We start from the raw sequence: 22,359 nt of genomic DNA on the forward strand, positions 1-22,359 counted from the left end.
AAGCGGCAATACCTTTCGATAGCAAAATATCTCGGGACCGTCAAAAATTCTGATTATGCGTGGTCTCAACCCATATGCCTATATGCTATACTTTCGAACACGGTTGGTTATATCCGGTGGTCCTTCGGGTCCCGATCGCGATAGCCCAGGTACATGGGAAATCCCAGGGGAGACTCGCTGGAAGGTACCTACACGATCCTACACTTTGTGAGACCTCTCGTTGTGTCCCCGAGGATTCGTATTCCTAGTCACGCATTTAATCCCCCAAAAACATGTAACCGACTCGTTCCCTCAGATCAAAGTTGTAGGTTTTTAAATGTACGTAAAGTAGATTTCTAAAAGGTCTAGAAATTTACATGTGCACATACGCAACAAACACAGATTAAATGTGTTATTCTTGTGATATATAAAGGGCTGAATTTTTAACTTCACACATTCACATTTGTCCAAATTTTTAAAAACAACTACGCAATAAATTATCACCAAAAGATTTATACGCAAATGTCTCTCTCACCACACACAATAATGGAAATAATTCATTTAAGAATTAATATGCAATATTCTATGTATAAATCCGGTTGCCTCCTATGAAAAGATATTTCCAAGCGAACGGATGTCTCGTTGTTGTGTTGTGTATATGCGTCGAGCTAGCTGAGGTGAATAGATTGTCAATGAGAATTTCGAGTCCAGTTTACGGAGATGTCTGGTCCTTTAGGCCTCGGAATCAGAATTGTATCCTTGGGGACAGATACGTCAACGTGGACAACGCAAATGCGTGCTCCACTGTTCCGATGTTGCTTCGCTATAGCCATAAGTTGGGATCATACTGATTCTATTGAGACAGCACTAACACTCTCTTCTCTCTCTCTCTCTCTCTCTCTATGTTGATTGTATTATATTTTTTAGAAATGTTAGTTTAGATTTTTAATAGATTTCTTTTTTGTAATTAATTTTATAAATGTACATCTTGTGTTTGTGAGAGAGATTCTATGGAAAAAATTCCAAGTGTCCTTAAAAATTTATGTACAGTAAGAGAAAAATATTATTAAAAGTTGTGTGTTTAATAATAAAGAGAAGATATTTTTGTTTTTGTGTTTTTTGTAAATTCATGGAGTTATGAAATAGAAAAGTGCTTTCTCTATACCATAGATTTTGGCTGTTTGATTTCTATAGATTAACTATACTTTTTGTTCTAACATACTAATATATTATAATTATATTAGGTTATATCAATAACTTTGCTAAAGCTGGCGACGCAATTACATTTTTTTCGAGTATTAATCTTCACAAAATTTTATTTTTATATTTGCTGATTCCTCTTCCGTATAGTTATGACCTTCTAATTCAGCATTTCTTCGTTTCTTCGCGCTCGCGTTTGTTTCTCTCAGACGGGAAAGTATCGAGAGTCGCATATTCCGCCGTTATGGGATGGGAAAGGAGGAAGAGTGGTGCTCGATCCATCAAAACTGCATGTCAGTAGCCATTAGCACGCTCCCACCGGCGCGCAGCACAGAATGCTCCGTATATCTAAAGCTCGCGCGTACGCTTCTGTGCGTAGCGGTACTCGATGCGTACTTTATCCACTTGTTTGAGCTCTTGTCTCACTTTTCCAATGTTGCTTGTTTTCTTTTTGAAATTATTTTCTTAAGTTTCATTCTCCACAGTGACAATCACTTTCTTATGTATATATACAAAATTTATTGCAATACATTTTGTAAAGCATGTTTGCAAAATAAGTTAATTTTTGAAAACTAAAAATTTCAAAAACTAAAAAAAGTAATATAAATTACGAATAAAATCTACATTTGGAGAATATCTTGCGTGAATATCTCTTAATAGAGCTGTCAACGGTATATTGATAATGTCTCTTTTATAAATTTTGGAAATTAAAATTAATATTAAATTCTTATCTTATAAATTAAATACAATGTATTATGTTATAATTTACTTACGCACGCATTCGGCGAAGCATCCTCTTATTTTAATGAGCAATCGACGGAATAGAATAATTTCCAATAGATTTCTTGAGATAGGAGTCAGTTCCGCATTTCCAGCAGCGAGCAATAGCTGCAGCGATCGCACCGACGGTGGTAGCGGCAACAGCAACTGCAGCTTTAACGGGCGGCGACCATCCATCATGAAGGTGTCAGCCTCCCTCTTCGTCCAGAAACAACTAGCTATGACATTCTTCTCGTTGCCATTGCCTCTATTCGCTTTTGCCAGTTCGCGCATTCGCATGTCCGTTATACTTTGGGCGAGATATTCGCTTTTTCATCGACTCCCATCTTTATCTTTTTAGAGACCAAGTATCCATTAATCGATATAATACTCCATAACATTGCTATAGCTATTCATGTATTACTTTTTCGAAATGTTTAAAATGGTTTTTTTTTAATTGGACAAATAAATAAAATAAAATAAGAATTTAAACTAATAGAAAGCAAGAATGCGTTAAAAAATTAATTTCATAAAATTTTATAACTATAACACTTTATCAAATAAAAGAAAGGATTTGTTATCCAAAATTATAGTAACAGGTAGAAAAGGGTAGTTTAAAAAAATATTTAAATTAAATTTAAATTTTAGAGAATTATATATTTGTACAGATTTTGAAGATAAAACGATAGAAATGATAATTTATAACGGAATGATAACAAGGGATAAAAATATATAGTAGCCGAAAATTAGGCATCAATTTGTTATCGCTAAACGGACACGTAATCACGAAACCGTGTGGAATGTCACTTCTAGTTGACACATTAGCCCAGTTTCCGGCAGTACTAAGGGCCAGTAACGTTTTAATTAAAACAACGTCGTCGTTGGTAAATACGGCAACACGCAGGAGAATCAATCATGTCGCTTATGCGTGTCCGCTGATCGTTACGTGATAAAATGCGTGTCCTGTACACGCTGCGGGCTGTCTTCAATGAGACATCATAATCGGCGCAGCTAAGATCACAAAGATTTTCGTGCACCTTTATTGGCTGCTCCGCAGTGACGTACAACCGTATAGAGATTCTTTGTAATCATTTTACAAAGTGGCGCGATTCGAAGACAAGCAATGAAGCCGGTTGGGCTGAATAGAGGAAGGATTTTAGGCGCAAGTTCAGCAAGGCCTGTTGACAACAGACGGCAGTTGTGAAGTTTTTGGGGAACGTGGTTCCGCATAGGGCAACGTACAGTTCTATTTGTTGGATGATTGTACTGCTGCGAAATCAAGTCTGACGAAGATCGATCGGACAGCATTTCAGGCGTCAACACCGGATCGCTGATTCCCCTCCCGTGGCCCGACTAAGGTCGTATCCGCTGCCACTTTCTCGCAGATGCTGCCAATCCCGAGTGAAGTTTCTATTAAGAAGTCCCATTCGACTGAAACGATCGAAGATTCTTTATTAAGTAACAACAAATTTTATTAGTATACTGTCATTTTGGAGAAGAAGCCGAATTATTTCGTTCTTTGATATAAATTATTCCATATGTGTATATAAATTGCTTATAAATATTTTTATGTAATAATTTATATGTATATATAATTATAGTTAAATAAAATATATATACATATATATTGTTAGGGTGATATATTGTTCAATGATTTACAATAATAATACAAAATGTTGCATTTATTTTATTAGATATAGTAGAATATTATTTGTACACTTGTTAAATTAAATTAATACATATATGAATATACATATGTACATATACATGGCAAAAGAGAAAGACTAAAGCTCATAAAGAGATTATATAGTTTTCATAAGTTACAGATTCCTATAGAAATACTAATAAACATCAGTTAAATTAAAAAACAACAATTATTACTTTGTTAGTATATAAAGATTTCAAATAAAAAAATAAACAAAATAATAAAACAATATAATTTAATTAAAAATTATTTAATTAAAAATGTTTACATGTTTGAATGTTACTCTTCAAAGAAAATTAATGTTTAGATAATTATTATACAAACAATTAATACTTTAATTTGTATTTGAAAATTTTGTAATATAACAACAATAATCAATTTTATAACATAAATAGTTTTCTAAAATCCAGTTTTTTAAGTTTTCGTAAAATAATATTTATATTTGCTGTTGGTTATGTTATGCTTTATTAATTGTCATTAAATATGAAATGTAATTTATTCGTAGAAAATAAAATGTACACACTAATTTATCTACGATAGTAAATTCGGTATTGGAATTATAGCAATATATGATAAAATATTGGAGTTAATTAAATTAGTGTAAACTGGATATGTAGTAAACTGTAATCTCTTATGATGATAATTGAGGGTAAAGATAAAACATTTAATATTACAATATTTGACTTTATCTAAATATGATAAAGTAAATCTCTTTCTTACTTGCATCCAACAAGTTACTTATGGATGATAAAGAAGTATGTACCTACAAATAGTAATGTAAAAAATTAATTTTTATTTCATTGCAAGGTACTTTGCGAATTATCCAACAGAAGATATAGAAGGAAAAATTTGTTTGTTTTATGTTACATAGATGTCATAAACCTAGAGTTTAACCTGAGTTTCTCGGCATATCGCATGAAACAGCTGTTGTTTCCTCAGTCTGGGGGGGTGTCTACTGTCAGATGCTCCGCCTATAAATCAAACCTATGGGCGGTAGGGAGACAAGCCGACGCCATGTTAACATACATAAACAAACCCTGCGCATTGTAACTGATAAACGGCGGAAGCAACATGTAACAAGCGATTTTATCGTGATAGAGTTATGTGTTATTTGCATTTAAAAAAATTTTTTACATAATTTCTTTTGTACTAAATAAATTAATATAAATTCGATATATTTCTAAATAAATTAAATAAATTATAAAATTGATATTATATAATTTATTTAAAATATTAATTATGTAATTACTTTTTGTTTATTATAATTTTAATAATAAACAAATTTTGTAAGTATGCGTATACATATTTTGTTTTGACAAAAATATGGAAATACATTTTTTAATTGGTTCTTTTATACATATAACTTTTTAAAGTATTTTCAAAAACTTTTACATTCTGGTATTATAACGTTTATTAAATATTTATTAAATATTAAGCTTTAAAAAATATTATTATTAATAATTAATTTGTATAAAATAAGCATAAGAATCTTGATTTTGTAATTGTTTTGCAAGCGATGAACAAAGATCACGAATCACTAATGGTTGAAGGTACCGGTCTTGGGGAGATCCTGAGACTAATCAGACTAAGCATTAATCTTCCAAGTGGATCCTCGACCCAATTCTCGTAAGGTCAAGTCGCAATGGAGACGTTGATTGGATTCCACGTCAAACCAGAAGTAAACACCTTTTCTATCATTACGTGTCGTTCATTTCTTTTCTTCTTTCTCCCTCGGTCTTTCTTAGAATTAAATTTTATTTAATTATCTTGCGGATATTCATTAATAGAATGGAATTAATAATCACATTCACCTAACACATGACTGCATGTTGACGCAATTCGCTATTCATATTCGTTTAATAATAATTTATAGACATCGTCATTATTTTAATAATTTATTCGATTAACCCGTCTTTTAATGTTTAACGTAGACATGACGCGTGATGAACGTGATGTGAAAGATATTTTTGCTTATACAGGTAGTTCTGTTGCAATGATACTGCTGTTGATTAAAAATTAACAGATTACTAATATTCCATCCCTCTTTTCCCTCGCGCGGTTTGGGCGCAAGAAGATATTTCTAGGTAATTGTAAACCGCAGCTTCCACAGCTACTATGGACCGTTTATCATCGTCTCTATAGCTACCGGGTCGTTGAGTGAGGAGATTTGGGGGTTCACCGTGCTAAGAGTTGAAACCTCAGCATGACTGGTGGCCTCGGTAGCCGATAGACGTGTCATTTATGCGTCTACGAATCAATAGCCGCTTCACTTTACACCCACCTTACATCATTAGTCATTTTATAGGGCCGTTCTGCTCCGTTACACGCGTACGCGGCATTTGCTTGCGACTGATTTGTCGTCTCATCCCGACATAAGTCTGTCGATCGGGAAGTTTATATGCTTATCGATTGTGATTAATCTAATTATTACATAAAAATTAAACTTTTTATATACTATATGTCGGAATACTTCCAATTGAGCTAGTTACTTATTATTTAAAAAACAGAGATAAATATATTGTATTTTAAAACATGAATTTGAAGTTACATCATATGCAGCGCAATTAATAAAATTAATTGAAGCATGTCATGTTCAGGTTTGATATAATTATTATAATAATTTGAACTCTGTGACGTGAATCAATTCGTCATCGCGACTGTTACATTGCGATACTAATGTTTGTAGTACCTAATGTTCGGGAATGTTTGATGTGATAGTTCGAATCACAAGATCGAAAGTCAAATAGTTTGAATATTTCAAGCTAAAAGTTTGAATTATTTGAACTCATTTCAAATCCAAAAGTTTGAAATTATTAAAGTTTGAACTTTAGCTTGGAAACATCCAGAGATCGAATAGTTCGGGCAGTTCGAATCTCGATTAAACATTAGATACCTTAAATTTTTTACTGAAGATATGTTCAAATTTTATAAATTTACTTTATATCTAAAAATCTGAAATTATTGTAATTCAAACCTAAATTTTTTACATGTTAAAGTCGAAAAATAACTTATGACAAATTAATTTTTTGTTTTTAGTGCACATATTGCATTTTAAATCCTTTTTCTAACCGTTTGACATAATCTGAGAATAAATTATCATAGTAAATTAAAGTTACAGATTAATTATTGCTTAAGTTTAAACTAACAAAACTGTTTGAAATATTTAAACTGAATGCTTATTTTTCTTTACTTTAAACTATTTAAACAGATTAATACAACGTGCGAATTTGTTGTGTAAGTTACAATTTACAATGTTTTTTTTTATTTTACATAGAAATGTCAATAGTAATTATTGCACATAGTTCGGATTTAATCAAATATTTTTTACTTGTAATATATTTTATCCAATACACAAAATATTTATGTTTTATTTAATTACCTCAGTGCATGTTATTTAAAATATCAAATTTATAAGTTCAGTTTAATAAAACAAAAATAATAACTTCGTTTGCTAATGTTGGTATTTGTTTCATTGTATTAAATTAACTTAAAAAATCTTTGATAAAAGAGTGCGCGTAAGTTATTTGCACAAAAATCATTTTATGAAATTAATTAGTCAACATTAAATTAATTTTATATATTATAGAACGCAGGATTAAAGTTAATCGATAGTGCAATAACTAAAAAAATATATGGGAATGGTTATAAAGGTTGTTTTAATGTGTACAAGAAGTTTTATTTGACTTACTCAGCAACTTTTACTAACATCTACTACTTACGTTTATTAATTTCTTCGTAGCAGGCTTCATTATTCTCTTCAAGATACGGCACATATCTGCAATTGTAATGTTGGAAAAGACCTTCGCATATTATCTTCTCGTCGTATCGCAGAGTTGCTAACAAATGAGTAAAGCTATAAACATGAAGATTTCTATTCGTAAAAATTTTTCCTCAGATGGACCAGAACTGTGGCTCACGTACAAGCGTGCCAGAAACCGGTCATTACTTTAATTGATACTTTCGCGAAGAAGCAGAGGATATTAGAAGCAGAGGAATCAACCGGAAATAAGTATGACAGTTTTGTCATTGGCGGCAACGGGAGCACGCGAGGCGTGTAAGATTCTATTTGCGGTAGGCGGACGAGTTAGCGGACGGGATGATCGCAAGGTGTCTCCGTGGTTAAAACTCAACACCATACATATATACACTGGAGAGCCGAAGCTGCCGCTTCCTCCATCTATCATGCGAACCATGACAAACCGAGCCTCAAAAGCAGCCGCCAGCGTAGCAGCACTTTCTTACCTTCTTCACTTAGTCACCGGGCGCTCAGGTGAGCGTCTACCTGTCTGATATACAGGACCCCCTATTCCCTATCTACATTTATTAACATTTAAGCGTTAACGACATTTCTCTCTCGCGCGGCCCGGAAGAAAAAGAAAACAAGAAACGCTGTGCCGGCTACTCGTATCTCGCCTGTCTTCCACCTCGGGATTTCTTTCGATTTAGACGCGGTTCTTTGTCTCAGGAATACAGCGCGAAATCGATTAAATGAAACAATTGCAGTAATCTTGGAAATCTTTGCGCGTGTACGACACATTAATTAATCACTTTTGCCTGAGGAATATTTGCGACTGAATTAAACGTCCGCTAAATAACATTGTGAAAATTAATGAATAATGTTAAACCGAGTGAAAAGTGCGTGTTACACAGTTTCGAACTGTATCGCGTATACTGTGAACGATCAGAGTGAAAGTCGTAGAAATCCATGCGTTTTCTGCTCAACGGATATCGGATGGAAAGCAAAGTGGCGTGAATGAGTCGTCCCTTGACGATCGTAAGATTTATGGTCGCGACGGTTGGACGGAAAGGGCAAGCATCGCACGACTCGGGGCTGGTAACCCTTGATCCTGCAGCTTCGAAGTCCACCCTCGATATGACCGCGATACGTGTAATACCGCATAATCGACGATAAAGATATATTGTAAAATGTTTGGATGTAAACTTTATCGAGATATTCGATAACGCATTGTTCGACGCTTACTAAATTATTTGTGTCATTATACTATTGTGCATTATGAAATGCTGTTGCATAATGAAAATCGGAAGCGACGAGCGGAAAACTAAGCCGGCAAGATTGCAGGTTTTGCAAAACGCAATTTTAGTCCTCCAACTCTTTTTTTTTTCTCTCCTATCCTCGTTGGTTGGAGAAAAAGTTAATAGCTTGGAGAAATTAGCCGATGTGGGGAGGATCGTTGATCGGGGATCGTGTTTCGGGAGGGTGTTCTGCACAGATGCAACGATAGCAACAGTTCGGTCCGCTCGGAACCGGAGGTCACATATGAGCTCGAAGCTATGGCGTCGTATGGGCTTGACTCACACGCATCACGCGTAGTCATCCATCATTGTCAGTCTCTTCACTGACACAGCCGTCCGTCCTACCAACGTGCGGGGTTCTCGATTTGAGTTTCTTTCGTCAAAGTTGTGATTTTGTACAAAGCGTCGCGATTCACGATTCCCGCTATTGCCGCTACCGCAATTATTACGGCACTGTTGTTTTGTCTCTCTGATTAATCAAACCTTTTCTGATAATACCTTGGTCACATCGCAAAATGTCTAAGAATCAATTAATATTTGCCCCTTTTCTAGATTTACAACCATGATAAATCAATTTATGCGCGTAGGAATTTCTTTGGTGTAACAAATGGCGCGTTAATCTGTGAATAGAATATGAAGTTGACACGGTGTAAGGATGCTGCTAAGAATAATATTTCAGTTCGATTGCTCCGATATTTTAGGTCATCTATCATCGTCACTTTCATCGCCGGCGTGGGCAAACCGCGCCATCTACGATCAAAATTTACGCGTTTCTCCCCCATTCATAGTCATTCCTTCGTTAAAGTTATGATTTTCCGTATCATTCGTTAGCTCATACGACATTTTCAAACCCATATGGTTCACGTGACACTTTTAATCGAACAACTAAAGCAATAAGAAAAGAAACAATTGCTAGAAGAATAAAAACACTTTCGTTACTTTTCACTATGATCTGTATTTGTCAAATGTACCGGTGAGTGAATGTACACGTGTGATAACTTCGTTTACCGTGTCGAGGGCTCACTTGCAACACAATTATGTAGTCAGAATGAATAAACAATATATATATATGGTTATCGTACGCGCATATGTACATGAGAGTCTTTATATGAACAACGACGGCGTCTAGTGTTTTATACAAAAAGAGCTGTGTATTAAATATGTTGTCGCGAGGTGAAAATTAAAATTATGTCCCTATCTACGTTTACTTTTATATTACCTACCGTGAGACAATAATTTATTTGGTTCGCTTAAAATATGCTAGTAGAACTTTGAAAAAAGAAACGCGGTTTGTGAAAAAATGATAATGCAACGAATATTTTGTGGATATTACAATAAATACATTTCTCACAATTAGAAAGTAAACCATTCGAAGTAGTGCAACAATATCCGTTCATTATTAAATGACATTCATTATTAAATGACAGACACCGAATAACATATTGATTCGAATTGATTTTAAAACTCATGTCATTTTTTCACAAAACGAATAGCACAACATTTTTATAAGTGCATCTGTCTCTTTCCATAATAGTGGCAAGTAACTGATTTTTAACTATTCTCCATATTCAATTGGGAGGACACAGATTTTTTTTATAAGAGAGAGAGAGAGAGAGAGAGAGAGAGAGACATCTATTTTCTGTGTTTAATTAAAACTATCGGATTGTACCTATTTCAGAAATTGTATATTCGATATAATAATGACTGTGTATAAATGCGGTTTTCTTATTCATTTGTGTTCCATTAATCTATCTTTCATATGATATATATGTACATAGCTTCATTAATAATTATTGCTCACATGCATCTACAGTCTCAGGCCTCAAGTTTTATTCTTTTAAATCATATACAACATTGTCTCATTGACCATCATTTGAGAATTAAACATGTATATGGGATATATATAATTTGAAAACTTTCTTAGAGCCTGGTTTGAAATTTTCAAATAAGGCTAAATGCTCCAATCAAGCACATTCTGTGCTAGTAACCAAAGTTACATTGAAAACAAAAGGAACATGACTTCGGTGATCTATATAATCTAATTTTCGAACACCCTAACGATGCACTAACGTAGAGATCGTTTGCGCCAGGAAGATTGCACTTGCACCTCGTGTTTCCATGTTCACGAGAATCGGACCGTTGAATAGAAACTCCATCGAATTTCCGGTAACGGTAAACCTCTGACATATTTACAACGCTCTTCACATGCACCTTTGTAAACCACAGCTCATGTATATCGGTCTTTAATAACTTACGGATCACTTTCCATCTTCTGCGATTAAGCGCGTTTCGAAAGGGTGGCGATATGAATGTCACTTTGTAACACAGTTTAAAAAATTCTGTGAATATGGAAACTCTGATATCGTCATCCAATTAAAAATTAACACAACCATTGCACTCGTTGTCACTGTTGTACGTTTCCGAAATATTCTTTGACGTTTGAAATGTAAATCGATAGAATTATATCCTGTCCATAATAAGGAATATTAAAATTGATACTCGGATGCGTAAACTGTATTGACTGACTGGCTATGGTTACATTTTAAAATTTCTTTGGTAATCCAGATTATTTCAGATATCCTTTTTTTTAGCATTATTATTGAAATTAATTTAAACATTTCACGTTTTATGTACAATTGTTCTATCAATCAGTTCTTGATTAGCAGCCAGTCTTGAAAATAATTTCGACACAACTCACGGGAAGGCGCCACTTTGAACTTAAAGACATTCGATAACCTAAGTCGGGTGGCATAAATTTATATAGACACACGTACCATTAATGGTACCTAATTTTAGTCCGTTTTTACACGATTTCCATTTACACGCTGAGTTATATCACGAATACCGAAAGTATATACAAATCACGTAGATTCTTACGCGGTGAGCAGGATTTTTGAGTATGAGCTTCAGTATAAAGCGTTGAGTAGGCATTGCTCATCGCCCCAGTCCAGCTGGCAAGAATTCTCCGTCTCGTGGACTCAGCTGAGTTGATAATACTCGGGCGCGAAGTCGTTCGCCAGGTTGCTGAGGAAGTTGAAGTCGGACGAGCTGTTGCTGTTGTCGGCGGACGGCGGCGGCGCCGCGGCCGTATGCACCGGTTCACCGTAGAAATTCCCGTAATTGCCGTAAGACTCGTTATTACCGTCGGCCTGGCCGGCACTTCCGGGTGGTGTGATAACTGCCGCGGTGGCAGCTGCAATCGCCGTCGCGGTTGTCGTCATGCCAGGCGCCGGAAACGGATCTGGCGACGATACGTAACTGTTTGGGATGCTGGAGGCCTCGCCGCCCTGATGAACGTGCAGTTGACCGGTCTGCTCGTAATACGCGCCCGGGTGACACTTGTTTCCTGGTCGGTAATCGCCGGAACTTGGATGCATCGGTGGCTGATGAGTGACATAGCTCTCGGCGGTATGTTGCTGCGGATGTTGTTGCTGCTGCTGGATGTCGTTGAAATAATGTTGCCCGGTTTGCGCGGGCACAGCGGCGTGCCCGTGCGCCGCCAGATTCTCACCCGTCCCATGATAACTGCCACCGGTCGAGTATCCGTAGTTTCCAGGCGTCATGTAGCCGTCGGTGTTCTGCTCGTTCTGCGTTGCCGAGTATCCCTGACCGGAACTGTACGCACTGGTACCTTGCATACCTCTGTGATAAGCGTGGTAAGGTGGCCCGGCCTGGGGATATCCGTTATACTCACCGGTGCTACCGTACTGCAATTGTTGCTGATGGAATTGCATGTTGGCACCGTACATCGATCTCGACGCCGTGCCCGTCGCTCTCACGTGATGCGTCACTCTCGAGCCCACCGTCTGATTCTGCCGGACGTACAGAGAATTCACCTCACTCGGATAAGAGATTCTTGGTTGCTGATACGTATCTCTGGTGCAGTAACTCTGCGACTGGGATTGCTGCGATGCCGTAGGTATACTCTGTCTATTAGCGGGTACGCCGCCGTTCCGATAATCAATGGCTGGGGTGGGTTGATACACGCCCTGCTGTTGGAAATGTGCTTGTTGACTGTTTGAGATGTTTCGCCCACCGTGCGGCGACATTGTCCCCGGATTCGTAGAGGCGTGTAATATGGGGCCCGGCAACGAGGACGTGGAGGACGGTGAGCTTCGCGGTCTCTGCATGTAAGCCGCGTGAGCCGCTTGCTGGATACCGAGCGGGCTGCCTTGCTGAAGCTGGACGGAAACGGGGGTACCGGGTGTCGAGGACGGTGTCAGACTCCTCGTGGAATTCTGTCCCGGTAGAACTGGCGTGCTGACCGTCGAGTCCGGCATGGCTAATAGCACACCGTTGCTGTTCACCGAACACATATCCTTTGTGCTGGCCGATGGCGATTTCTTGCTCACCGAGATCTGTTGTTGCTTCGCTGTGTTCGGACTTTTGTGGCCACTCTCAACCTTCACTCTCACTTCGCCCGACAATTTTTTCGTCACGCTCGGCGACGTTACTTCACTTCCATCTTGCGACCTCGAATCGTCGTCCACTATCATCTTCTCGAACGAGCTCGACACACTGTTAGTACTTCCAACGCTGCTTGCACCATTGCTATTCGTATTAAAGCCAGGATTACTGTTGTTGTTGTTGTTATTGTTGTTAGTCGCACCAGGTGTATTATTGTTGTTACTGTTTCTCCGACCGGAAGAACCTAAATCGGTAACGTCACCGGTAAGAGTACTTCCGACATCGCCCACGCTCGAAATATCACAGTTATGACAGCTTTTCTTTTCGTCGTTATCAGATGATAACATTTTGTCACTCTTGGGCTTTTCCATACCGTCTGAAGTAGAACCATCCTTTTCGTCGCTGTCTTCCTTGCTAAGCGTTTGTCGTTTGTGTTTCATTCGTCGATTTTGAAACCAAACTTTCACCTGAGAGCAAGATGATGAAATTTATATAGTTACATTTACATTTTATTAAGTATAAATGATGCATGTAACATATCAACAACCATGTAATGTATCAACGACAATTAAAAAGGTGTTTTATAATATTTTTAATAAAGCAATATAAAGATATAGAAATATAACAGATTTTGAAATAAATATAACGCATTAAAGTGTTAATAATATAATAGATAACTTTTATAGCTATTACTTGATTTTTAAATTATTACCTGTCTTTCGGTAAGATCTAATGAAGCTGCAATTTCTATCCTTCGCGGTCGACAAAGATACTTGTTGAAATGAAATTCTTTCTCTAGCTCGAGAAGTTGCGTATTTGTATAAGCTGTTCGTAGTCTTCTCGGTAGACCGTTTTCTGTAAAACAAGAATTTACTTTTCTTCAATTTTTTCGATGTAATTGCAAATTCGAAATAACATTACATGAATTTTCTTCAATTACTGCGTTCGGCAAAGCAAATCTGAGACGTCGGAGTGCTCTCTTACCTCATTCTATCTTTGTTCAATTTCAGTAAATAACAAAGACAGAATGTGTCAACAGAGCCTCCAGACGCCCCAGATTTGTTTTGCCGAACGCACCCAATATCATATCAATTCAGTTGTCTGCGCTAATACTTCATTTATTTTTTATTTAGAGTAAGATATAGAGTATTAGATATTTTTCATAAATATTATACATATTTTTATGAAGAAACATGTTACGTAAATAATTTGTTTTAATTTTCAATTATATTGCAGCGCGTTGAAGTTTTCGCACTTCGATACTTGCTTTGTCTTTATCGTAGCGATATTCTCTTTTTGTCCGTTATAGGAAGTAAATGGTATCCTAATTAATGATCATTTAAGCAACCTAGACTATAGAGAGGAAGAGAGAGAGAGAGAGAGAGAGAGAGAGAGAGAGAGAGAGAGAGAGAGAGAGAGAAAGAGAGAGAGGAGGAAGGGATGCGACACGACATCCTTAACAATGCATAAGCGAAGATTCCCGCGCGGCGAAAAGGACCATTCTCGTGTTGTTCCGGCGAGTTACTGGGCTCCTTAGAAACTTTTGGGCAAGTTTCCCACCGGCACTATTCCGTGTCGATGCGAAACACCTCCTAATTGTTATCGGATAAGAAACTTGTTCCGCGATAACAAGAGGAATGCCACACAGGATCGAGAGGACGTGAAAACATGAGAGGAAGGGGGGACGGAAGGACGGTGTAAGGAAGCATATCGCGGCTTATTCGGGGCAGATTTGATCTAGAAAGTAGCGACCAAGTATCTCACGGTACTTTGTCGAGGCATGTGGCGTAAGAGTAATTTCCACCCAACTGCGGTAAACAATTATTAATAGCCGCCTATCGTAATTACAGAATTCGCTGCACGCCCCGAGGAGTAATATTTCAATCAAACTTGATGGCTCGCCGCGAGCTTACGTTGTTTAACAAGATGTGTCTTGGCAAATTTTCTAGGAACAACGCACATTGTGTGGTAAAATTCAGAAATGTTTAGGAAGATTTTATCCAATACGTTACTTCCTGCAGAGTACTTTAGATTTTTGTTTATTCTTCAGATTTTGTATATTATTTGAGAGCGCAAGAGGCACCTTGGTGAACATCAAAACAGGATTTCATGCTAATATTTTATTTTATCGGTCACTGACCACCTGGATGTCAAGATCTTTTCTTTTATCAAGAGCAGAGGTGTTATACTTTTTTACGCGTCGCCGTATCATGAGAGAAGAAAAAAACCGATACGGCGTGACGCAGTTTGGAGCGAAGGGGGACAGCGACGGAGGGGACGGTTCGTTTCGTAGGGCCGAGATGCTAAACTACCCCATAGCGTGCGAGCGGATGTAGGGTGGCTGAGGGGTGGTACGACAGTAGGATGAGTCGTCAGGGGTTAAAGAAGAAAGAGAAAGAGAATAATCGAACAAGACAGAAGGAAAGAGGCATAGAGAGGACGAAAGGTAAAAAGAGGAAGGTATAGTGAAGAGATCGGTGAAGGTACGTGATAGAGACGGTCAGAAAGGGAGAGGAAGAATAGAAAAGAGAGAAGACACTCAGGGATGAGGGAGGAGGGTGTAGACTGAAGATGTAGTAAGCTTTGAACCTAGCAAATCCTGCACGTGGAGTTTCCATAGGGTGAGGGCGATGGTGGCGAGATGAAAGTATCGCATGATTGACGTGGGCCTCATCAGCATTTCGGTCTTGCGATTGGTTGGACGAAACTGTCGATCAAACTCCACTCCACGCCCTGTATCTGTTCAATCGTTCCAGGAGTTTAATTCAATCCGACGATGAATGCGGAGCAATATTTGGATGGCAAATAACTACCCGATATAATAAATTAAACCGCTTACTAAATAAAAATATACAACAAAAAATGAAATATCTTTTTAGAGATGTAATAAAAAATTCATGTTATATGTCAATATTTATGATATTTCAAATCGTTATAATAAATTATCTGCATCTTATATTAATAGACACAAATACATATTTTTCATTATAAAGTATTTTTAAAGAATTTTACAGAATATCAGATATCTTGCTGACAATAATCAAATATTGTTGTTAGTATTGTAAGTAAAATAAGGATAACACGATCCCTTGCTAATCCAAATTAGTGACAGGCGTTACTGCTTTGTAACGGTAATGACTTTTTTTGGACGAAAATGTCGGCGTTGCTAGCAAGCTTCTCGTTCTTGCGAGACGATGTAGAGGATGACGAACTGTCAAGGCGTAGTCAAAATGAAGAGCGCGACCTGACAGGATCGTGTGTGAGGTGAGAACGATAGAGCACGAAAATAGAGTCCGTATTTTCGTATATCACGCTGTTAGCTTCGTCTATGGGTTCATCCGGTTGAGACTGTTACCACAAATATTTTACAAAAAAATTATTAAAATTTTTTATACGCAAATTAAATATGTATGACTTTTACAATAATATTTATATAAATATCAATATTATTGTTATCAATAGTCACTTTATTTTAATGGGCTAATATTTATAAATTAATGTATTTAATTATTTAAAAGTTAATTCTATATTTTTTTTAATAACGTAAATTAAGATTAAAAAAATCAAAAAATTAAATATTAGAAAATACTTGCCTATTACTAAATATTACAGAATAATTGCAAACAATGTTATAATTTACAGCCTCAATCTTTCTGGCTTATCAATTGGTATGGACAATGGGGAATCAATAGCTTTTGCCTAACTACGGACCGCTAAGTTCTCTTGCTCCGCCTATACACACTATATTTGTGTGTGTGTGTGTGTGTAATGCTTTATCCTACAATTATCTACAATTATAATTATTCCCATCGAGAATGACTCAAATTATAATCAAAATGTGTCCGGTTTTTTAAATTTATATTCTCGCTCTCTCAAAAGATATATGTATTAAAAAATTATTTTCTTCAAGAAGATACACTAATTCTGACGCATGCACAACCGCACTTGACTATAACCCTTCATAATCTTATGTATTGTTTAGAATAATTGCAATTAATAATAATTAATAAGTTTATCGTTCCTATAATTTACTTACAATTTTATCACAATTATCACAATTGATACTATGTCTCTATTTTAATGAAAAATTGACAAAGCAATAAAAAAATCAAAACATAAATGTGCAAAGCATTATTAAAATAACAAGTTTATTATAATGTAATACTTCGTCAATCATTGATGGAGCAGATGCTGGTGTCTGTGACAAAGCTGACAGCCGTCGCTTCGCGCATTCTCATCAGTACGAGGACGTCGGTACGAGAGTTTGCACTCTAAAATGTAACCGTTTGATGAAACATAACTTTGCCAGTTATGCCATGTTTTTCTGTCACTTTTTTAAAAACACGTGTTACTCTCAAACTTTACCAAGCAGAGCTTAAATCGGTTAAATGCTTTAGTTATATGAGCGTATTAATTAATTATTTACGAATAATTTATGATAAATATGTAAGACACAGAAGCAATATTTTTTTAAAGTGGTATTTTTGTTTTTCATGTCCTCGTACTGATTCTATATAATCAAATTTTTTATTTAAAAACAGATTTTATTTGTGTATTAAATTAAACACTATTTGAGATCATTTTCTTAAGATAATATTATCTTTATGATAATATTTCTCTAAAATTCATTCGGTTCAATGCTTTTTAAAATTTATTTTTAAACTTGTTTGGTTTTACAATACCACGGTTAGAAATCGTCGAAATTTAAGAACTGCAAGCTTTTCAGATTTATTCTTTTTTCTAAATTAGTGACAAAATATTTTGATCGTACAAACTTTGATTCTAAAACGGCAAAGAAGAAAGCAGCGAAAAATTTAATTTGTAATGGCTTATGCAGAAAAAATAACTCTACTTTTACAATAAATAATTTTTTACGTAAATAATTATTAAATAAATAGATTTAAATGTGTGTATGTGTGTGTGAATTTTTGCACAAATATTTACTGAATCACTGAAAAAAAAAATCAGGTAGAACGAACTAAGCCTCTGGATAAATTTGGTTACGTCAATTAAAATTGAATTAAATTAGATAAAAATTTAATCTGTTCAACAATCTGATATAAGAATTTCAACTAAAAAATTTAGTTAAAAGTAAAAGGTTAAAACAACTAAAATATGTAGTTATATGGACATTATAGATGTTCTTTCAATTACGTAAATGTTGATCTAATTGCATAATATGAGTAATTTTACCGTCTGAATAGTAATCTATCAATTCCATTTAGTCTTTGTCTAATATAACTGTATTTTCAGTTCATTTAATATAAATAAGGTGTTACAAAAATAAGAAAAAGTTATGTTGCAAGAATTAAAGCAGCTAAATTCGCCATATACAACTCTAGACTGTGTTAGTTTAATTCGTTTTCAGTTGCTAATACTAATTCTCTTTATAGTAGAATTTTATTAATATACAAAATTTGACTTAATTCGTAATGTTATTTTCTCATTAAATTTGTAAATAAGTACTTCAAAACGCAATTTTGCGTAGGAATAAATTAAGAGTAAATAAAACATTAAATAATTTTTAAGTTATTCTTAAACTAAATATGAAAAAAGAATTATATATTCAAATTTTATATATAGAAATATCCAAACGTAATAATAGAACAATTTAAAAATTAAAATTTTTGGTAATATTTTAAAATGTGACACATACGTCTTTAAGAGATTCTAGTAAAATAGTTATCAATATTTGTTTTATGACACGTTCTCAGACTTGTAAAGATATTCTATTATCGGGAATTTCTATTGTATAAAACAACAATTACTGAAAAATAAGAGTGGAAGAGAAAAGAGTAAGAGAGATTCACACGCAAGCGCTATTGTTCAATTCCGCTCTCCATTCGCTCGTGTCTCTTCCATTTTTTCATTTTTACTAGAATGTTTACGAACAGCTGGTGAGATTCCCATCTCTTCCATTTCCTTCCTAAATTTTGCATTATTCCATTGCACTTATGATTAATTCGCATATGTTTTTGTTGCACAATAATGAGCAATAAAGAAATATGTTCAGGCGAAATACAATCATCAAAGGTAAAGGGAAAAAGTAGATCTTTAATCGAGAAGTAGTTTACACATGCGACCAAGTCATCCGGATCACGGATTTCCCTCCTGTGTCCGCCTTCGGCGTGCTCTGGCGTGCTCTCGTTTTCTCTGGACTGGACCCGGTCGTTTATAGACAGGTGGGAAGGGTCACATGACGGGCGTCTCTGTAATTTGTCTTTTGTTTCCCCCCGCGCCTGGAGGAAGAAAACTTGCGAGGAAGAACAAAGGGCGGAAAGAACCACTATTTCGAACAGCACGGAGAGGAGAACGATTACCTCTCTTCGTTCTGTTCTCAACTTCTTCCTCTCTTCCCTCTTATCCAGCCTTCCCCCCTCTTTCTTTCCTTCCTTCTTCTCCATCGTTCTTTCTGTCTTTCTCTCGTTCTTTCGGTATCGAGAGGAACCTGCGGCGGTGCGACGGCGGCAGCGGCGTCGGCAGTGTAAACGTATGAAAAATGAGTGACGAGAATTTGAAACAAACGAGAAGACAGCCGGCTCCATGTCCGTGCTTTGACGTGTCCGAAACAGGTAGACGGCGGTCAGCGTGGAAGGTTACCGTGATCGATAACTTTTTGATCGTTTCGGATGCCTTCGGGCGTTTTAAGCTCGCCGCGGAATATTGCAAATCTGGATTCTGGAGAATAATCTGCTTTAAAATAGCTCTATAACATCTTAAATGCAAATTAATTTTGGACATAGTTTTACGGTAGAGAAACAATTTGTTTAATTGAAATATATATCAAACGTATCGCTTTAATAAAATCCTTTTATTAATGATACGTGTATAAATACCAAATAAAAATATAAATAAAATTTACATTAAACTGGGTCTTTACAAATATTTACAAATAACAAAATTAGTTCTCAATTCCCGTTTTGTATTTCTAAATTAAATCGACATTGTAAGAAAGCGATATTAATATAGATTTATATTATAATGTTCTGTGCTTATTCGAAGCAATAAAAGAATTATTCATCATCGCGTAAGAAGAAAGTAGCTAAGTATTTAATGCGCCATTGGGTAATTTGTGGCGAATATAAGCAAGGGAAGACTGTAAGGTGGAATCGGCATAAACTGTCGCTCATTACAGATTTACACCAAGACGTAGGATGGCCATGGGTGAGGGGCAACGAACAAAACTAAACGCACGGGAATAGAATGAAGGGAGTCCAAGTGGAATGGCTGGCAGGAAGGGCTTTCGGCTGCTTTGGTTTTGGTGGGCTGTCGGGGGTTGTGGCCTCTGCGTTGGATACGAGCTATAATCAATTAACAGTGAGCAAAACAAGAACTGCGGCCGACCACCGACCACGGCCGCAAAATATTTCGTACCTTCCTGTTCCAGTTTAACTGGAACCCCATCGCTACGTTCGAGTGGCTACCTCACTTGCTGATAGGGCTGTTGTCTAGGGGAATTGATTCCACCATTGCACCGATTATACGACGATTCAGAATATTGATACTGGCAGACGATTTAAGCCATTGTTGCTTTCAAAACTCTTATTTACTTGTGTGGGCATTTAAATACCTTTTGTGTGCACAAAATTTAAAATATTAAAATTCATATTTTTTCCTATATAGGTCCTCCTCATAATTCGTACATTTTAAGATAGTTATTTCAATTTTAATGTACTCTGTATGTATTTAGGATTATAAATATCTCTTCCAAAGTAAAATAACGCGAAATGTTGATTTTCAATTGTTCTTTTTATCATAATTTAGCATGTATTTTAAGAAGAACAATATAATTTTATTTATTTATCACGAAGCCTTTGTTCGCTTTGATTCATGATTGTGTGTCCACATCTTTCCGACTTGATTCTTGTTTGGCATAATAGCACTTCAGATATTAGCATAACTTTTTATATAGTTATCTTGTTGTAATGACGGAAAAAGAGAGCAGTCGCCGAGCTAGCTGGCATGTAGAACAGACAAAAAGAAGAAGGGAAAAGGGGTGGAGAGGAAGCATGAAAAAGGACAGAAATACAAGAACGGAAGAACGGTGATGGTAGGAAAAAGATATAAAAGCGGCACGGGAAGATTTGCGTGTTCGAAAAAAGTTGTTGGCAACATCGCGAGCCGTCGCCGTGCGCTAGCTTGGTGCTGCCGAAGACATGGCAACGTTGGTGCTCCGCACCAACCACCGCGGCGGCCATGTTGGACGTGCACAGGTTCGCCAACCTGTGATTATGGTGGGCGCAACGGCGAGTGGCCCTTCGTGTAAGAAAATTGGACGCAGGGATCTCTCCCGCGGTGAAAGAAAAGCAAGACGTACATATGCGTGGTTCAGACTGGCTGGGTACGTCAGAAGGCGTTGCCGATGCAACCTGCAATCATTGGGGTGGTGCGACGAGGTACATTCGACTTCTTCGTGCACGGCTGGCGAACGCGTAGTTTCGCCTCTCATGTTGATCCGCGATAAAAGATTATATGTATACCTAAAGGAGCAAGCCTGGCCTGGCTCATTCAAAAATTGATGTTCGCAAAAGTTGCGGTAGCATGAGTCATAATTGGAGGGATACGATCTTTGATTAATGATATCTTTGGGTTCACCATGATAGCACTATAGCTGTTATTTCATAATAAAGACTCACGAGACTTCGTGATAACCACTTGGAGTTAGCCCGTTCTTGGAAGCTAATGTCGATCGCAATATTACTGATTATATAGTTTAGCGCATTATTTATGACAATTTTATAAAATATTTATTTTGCAAATAACTATATAATTGTAAGTTATACGTGGAGAAATTTTATTTTAAACAAATCTTTGCTTAGCATGCTCGCTTATGACATACGTAAAATAATTATGTGATAAGGTACACATTCCCAGCTAAATTATAGTCGAGGAGTGATCGATGTTGGACACTATTTTATATTTTTATATGATCTTTAACTTCATCATAATTATTTTTATATTAAACTAGTATATGTGAATATATTAAAAAAAATGTCCTTTTATAAAAAGTTGTTTTACAGTTGAATTTACGTTGAATCAATGCTAGTTGGAAACATAGTATGTACGCATATATTGTGTACTCGATGTAGAATTCGCACAAAAGTAGTGTAAAAATCATGTAAAAATATTTACAATTGCTCAATTAACATAAAAATTGTTTAAATGAGGTTGAAGATAATAAAAATATCAAATAGTAGACATCGATCATTTGTCGACGCATCGACGTCGAACCGACGTCGATTCGACTAATCACTTCTGACTGAGATAAGTGGAGC

General features: G+C 36.2%; 1 protein-coding gene across 1 annotated transcript in view; it reads right to left on the reverse strand.

Annotated features, from left to right (window-relative positions):
* Positions 1 to 9,612: 9,612 nt before the first annotated feature.
* LOC105840239 (homeotic protein proboscipedia) overlaps positions 9,613 to 22,359 on the reverse strand; it is a 33,059-nt gene continuing 20,312 nt past the window's right edge. Inside the window, exons 2-3 of the mRNA XM_012687122.3 lie at positions 13,797 to 13,939; positions 9,613 to 13,551 (exon numbers count right to left, since the gene is read on the reverse strand). Of these exons, the coding sequence (XP_012542576.1) occupies positions 11,656 to 13,551; positions 13,797 to 13,939 (2,039 nt within the window). The 3' untranslated portion in view covers positions 9,613 to 11,655. The remainder of the gene's footprint in view (positions 13,552 to 13,796; positions 13,940 to 22,359) is intronic.

The sequence above is a fragment of the Monomorium pharaonis genome, chromosome 3 (assembly GCF_013373865.1).
Source record: "Monomorium pharaonis isolate MP-MQ-018 chromosome 3, ASM1337386v2, whole genome shotgun sequence".
NCBI lineage: Eukaryota > Metazoa > Arthropoda > Insecta > Hymenoptera > Formicidae > Monomorium > Monomorium pharaonis.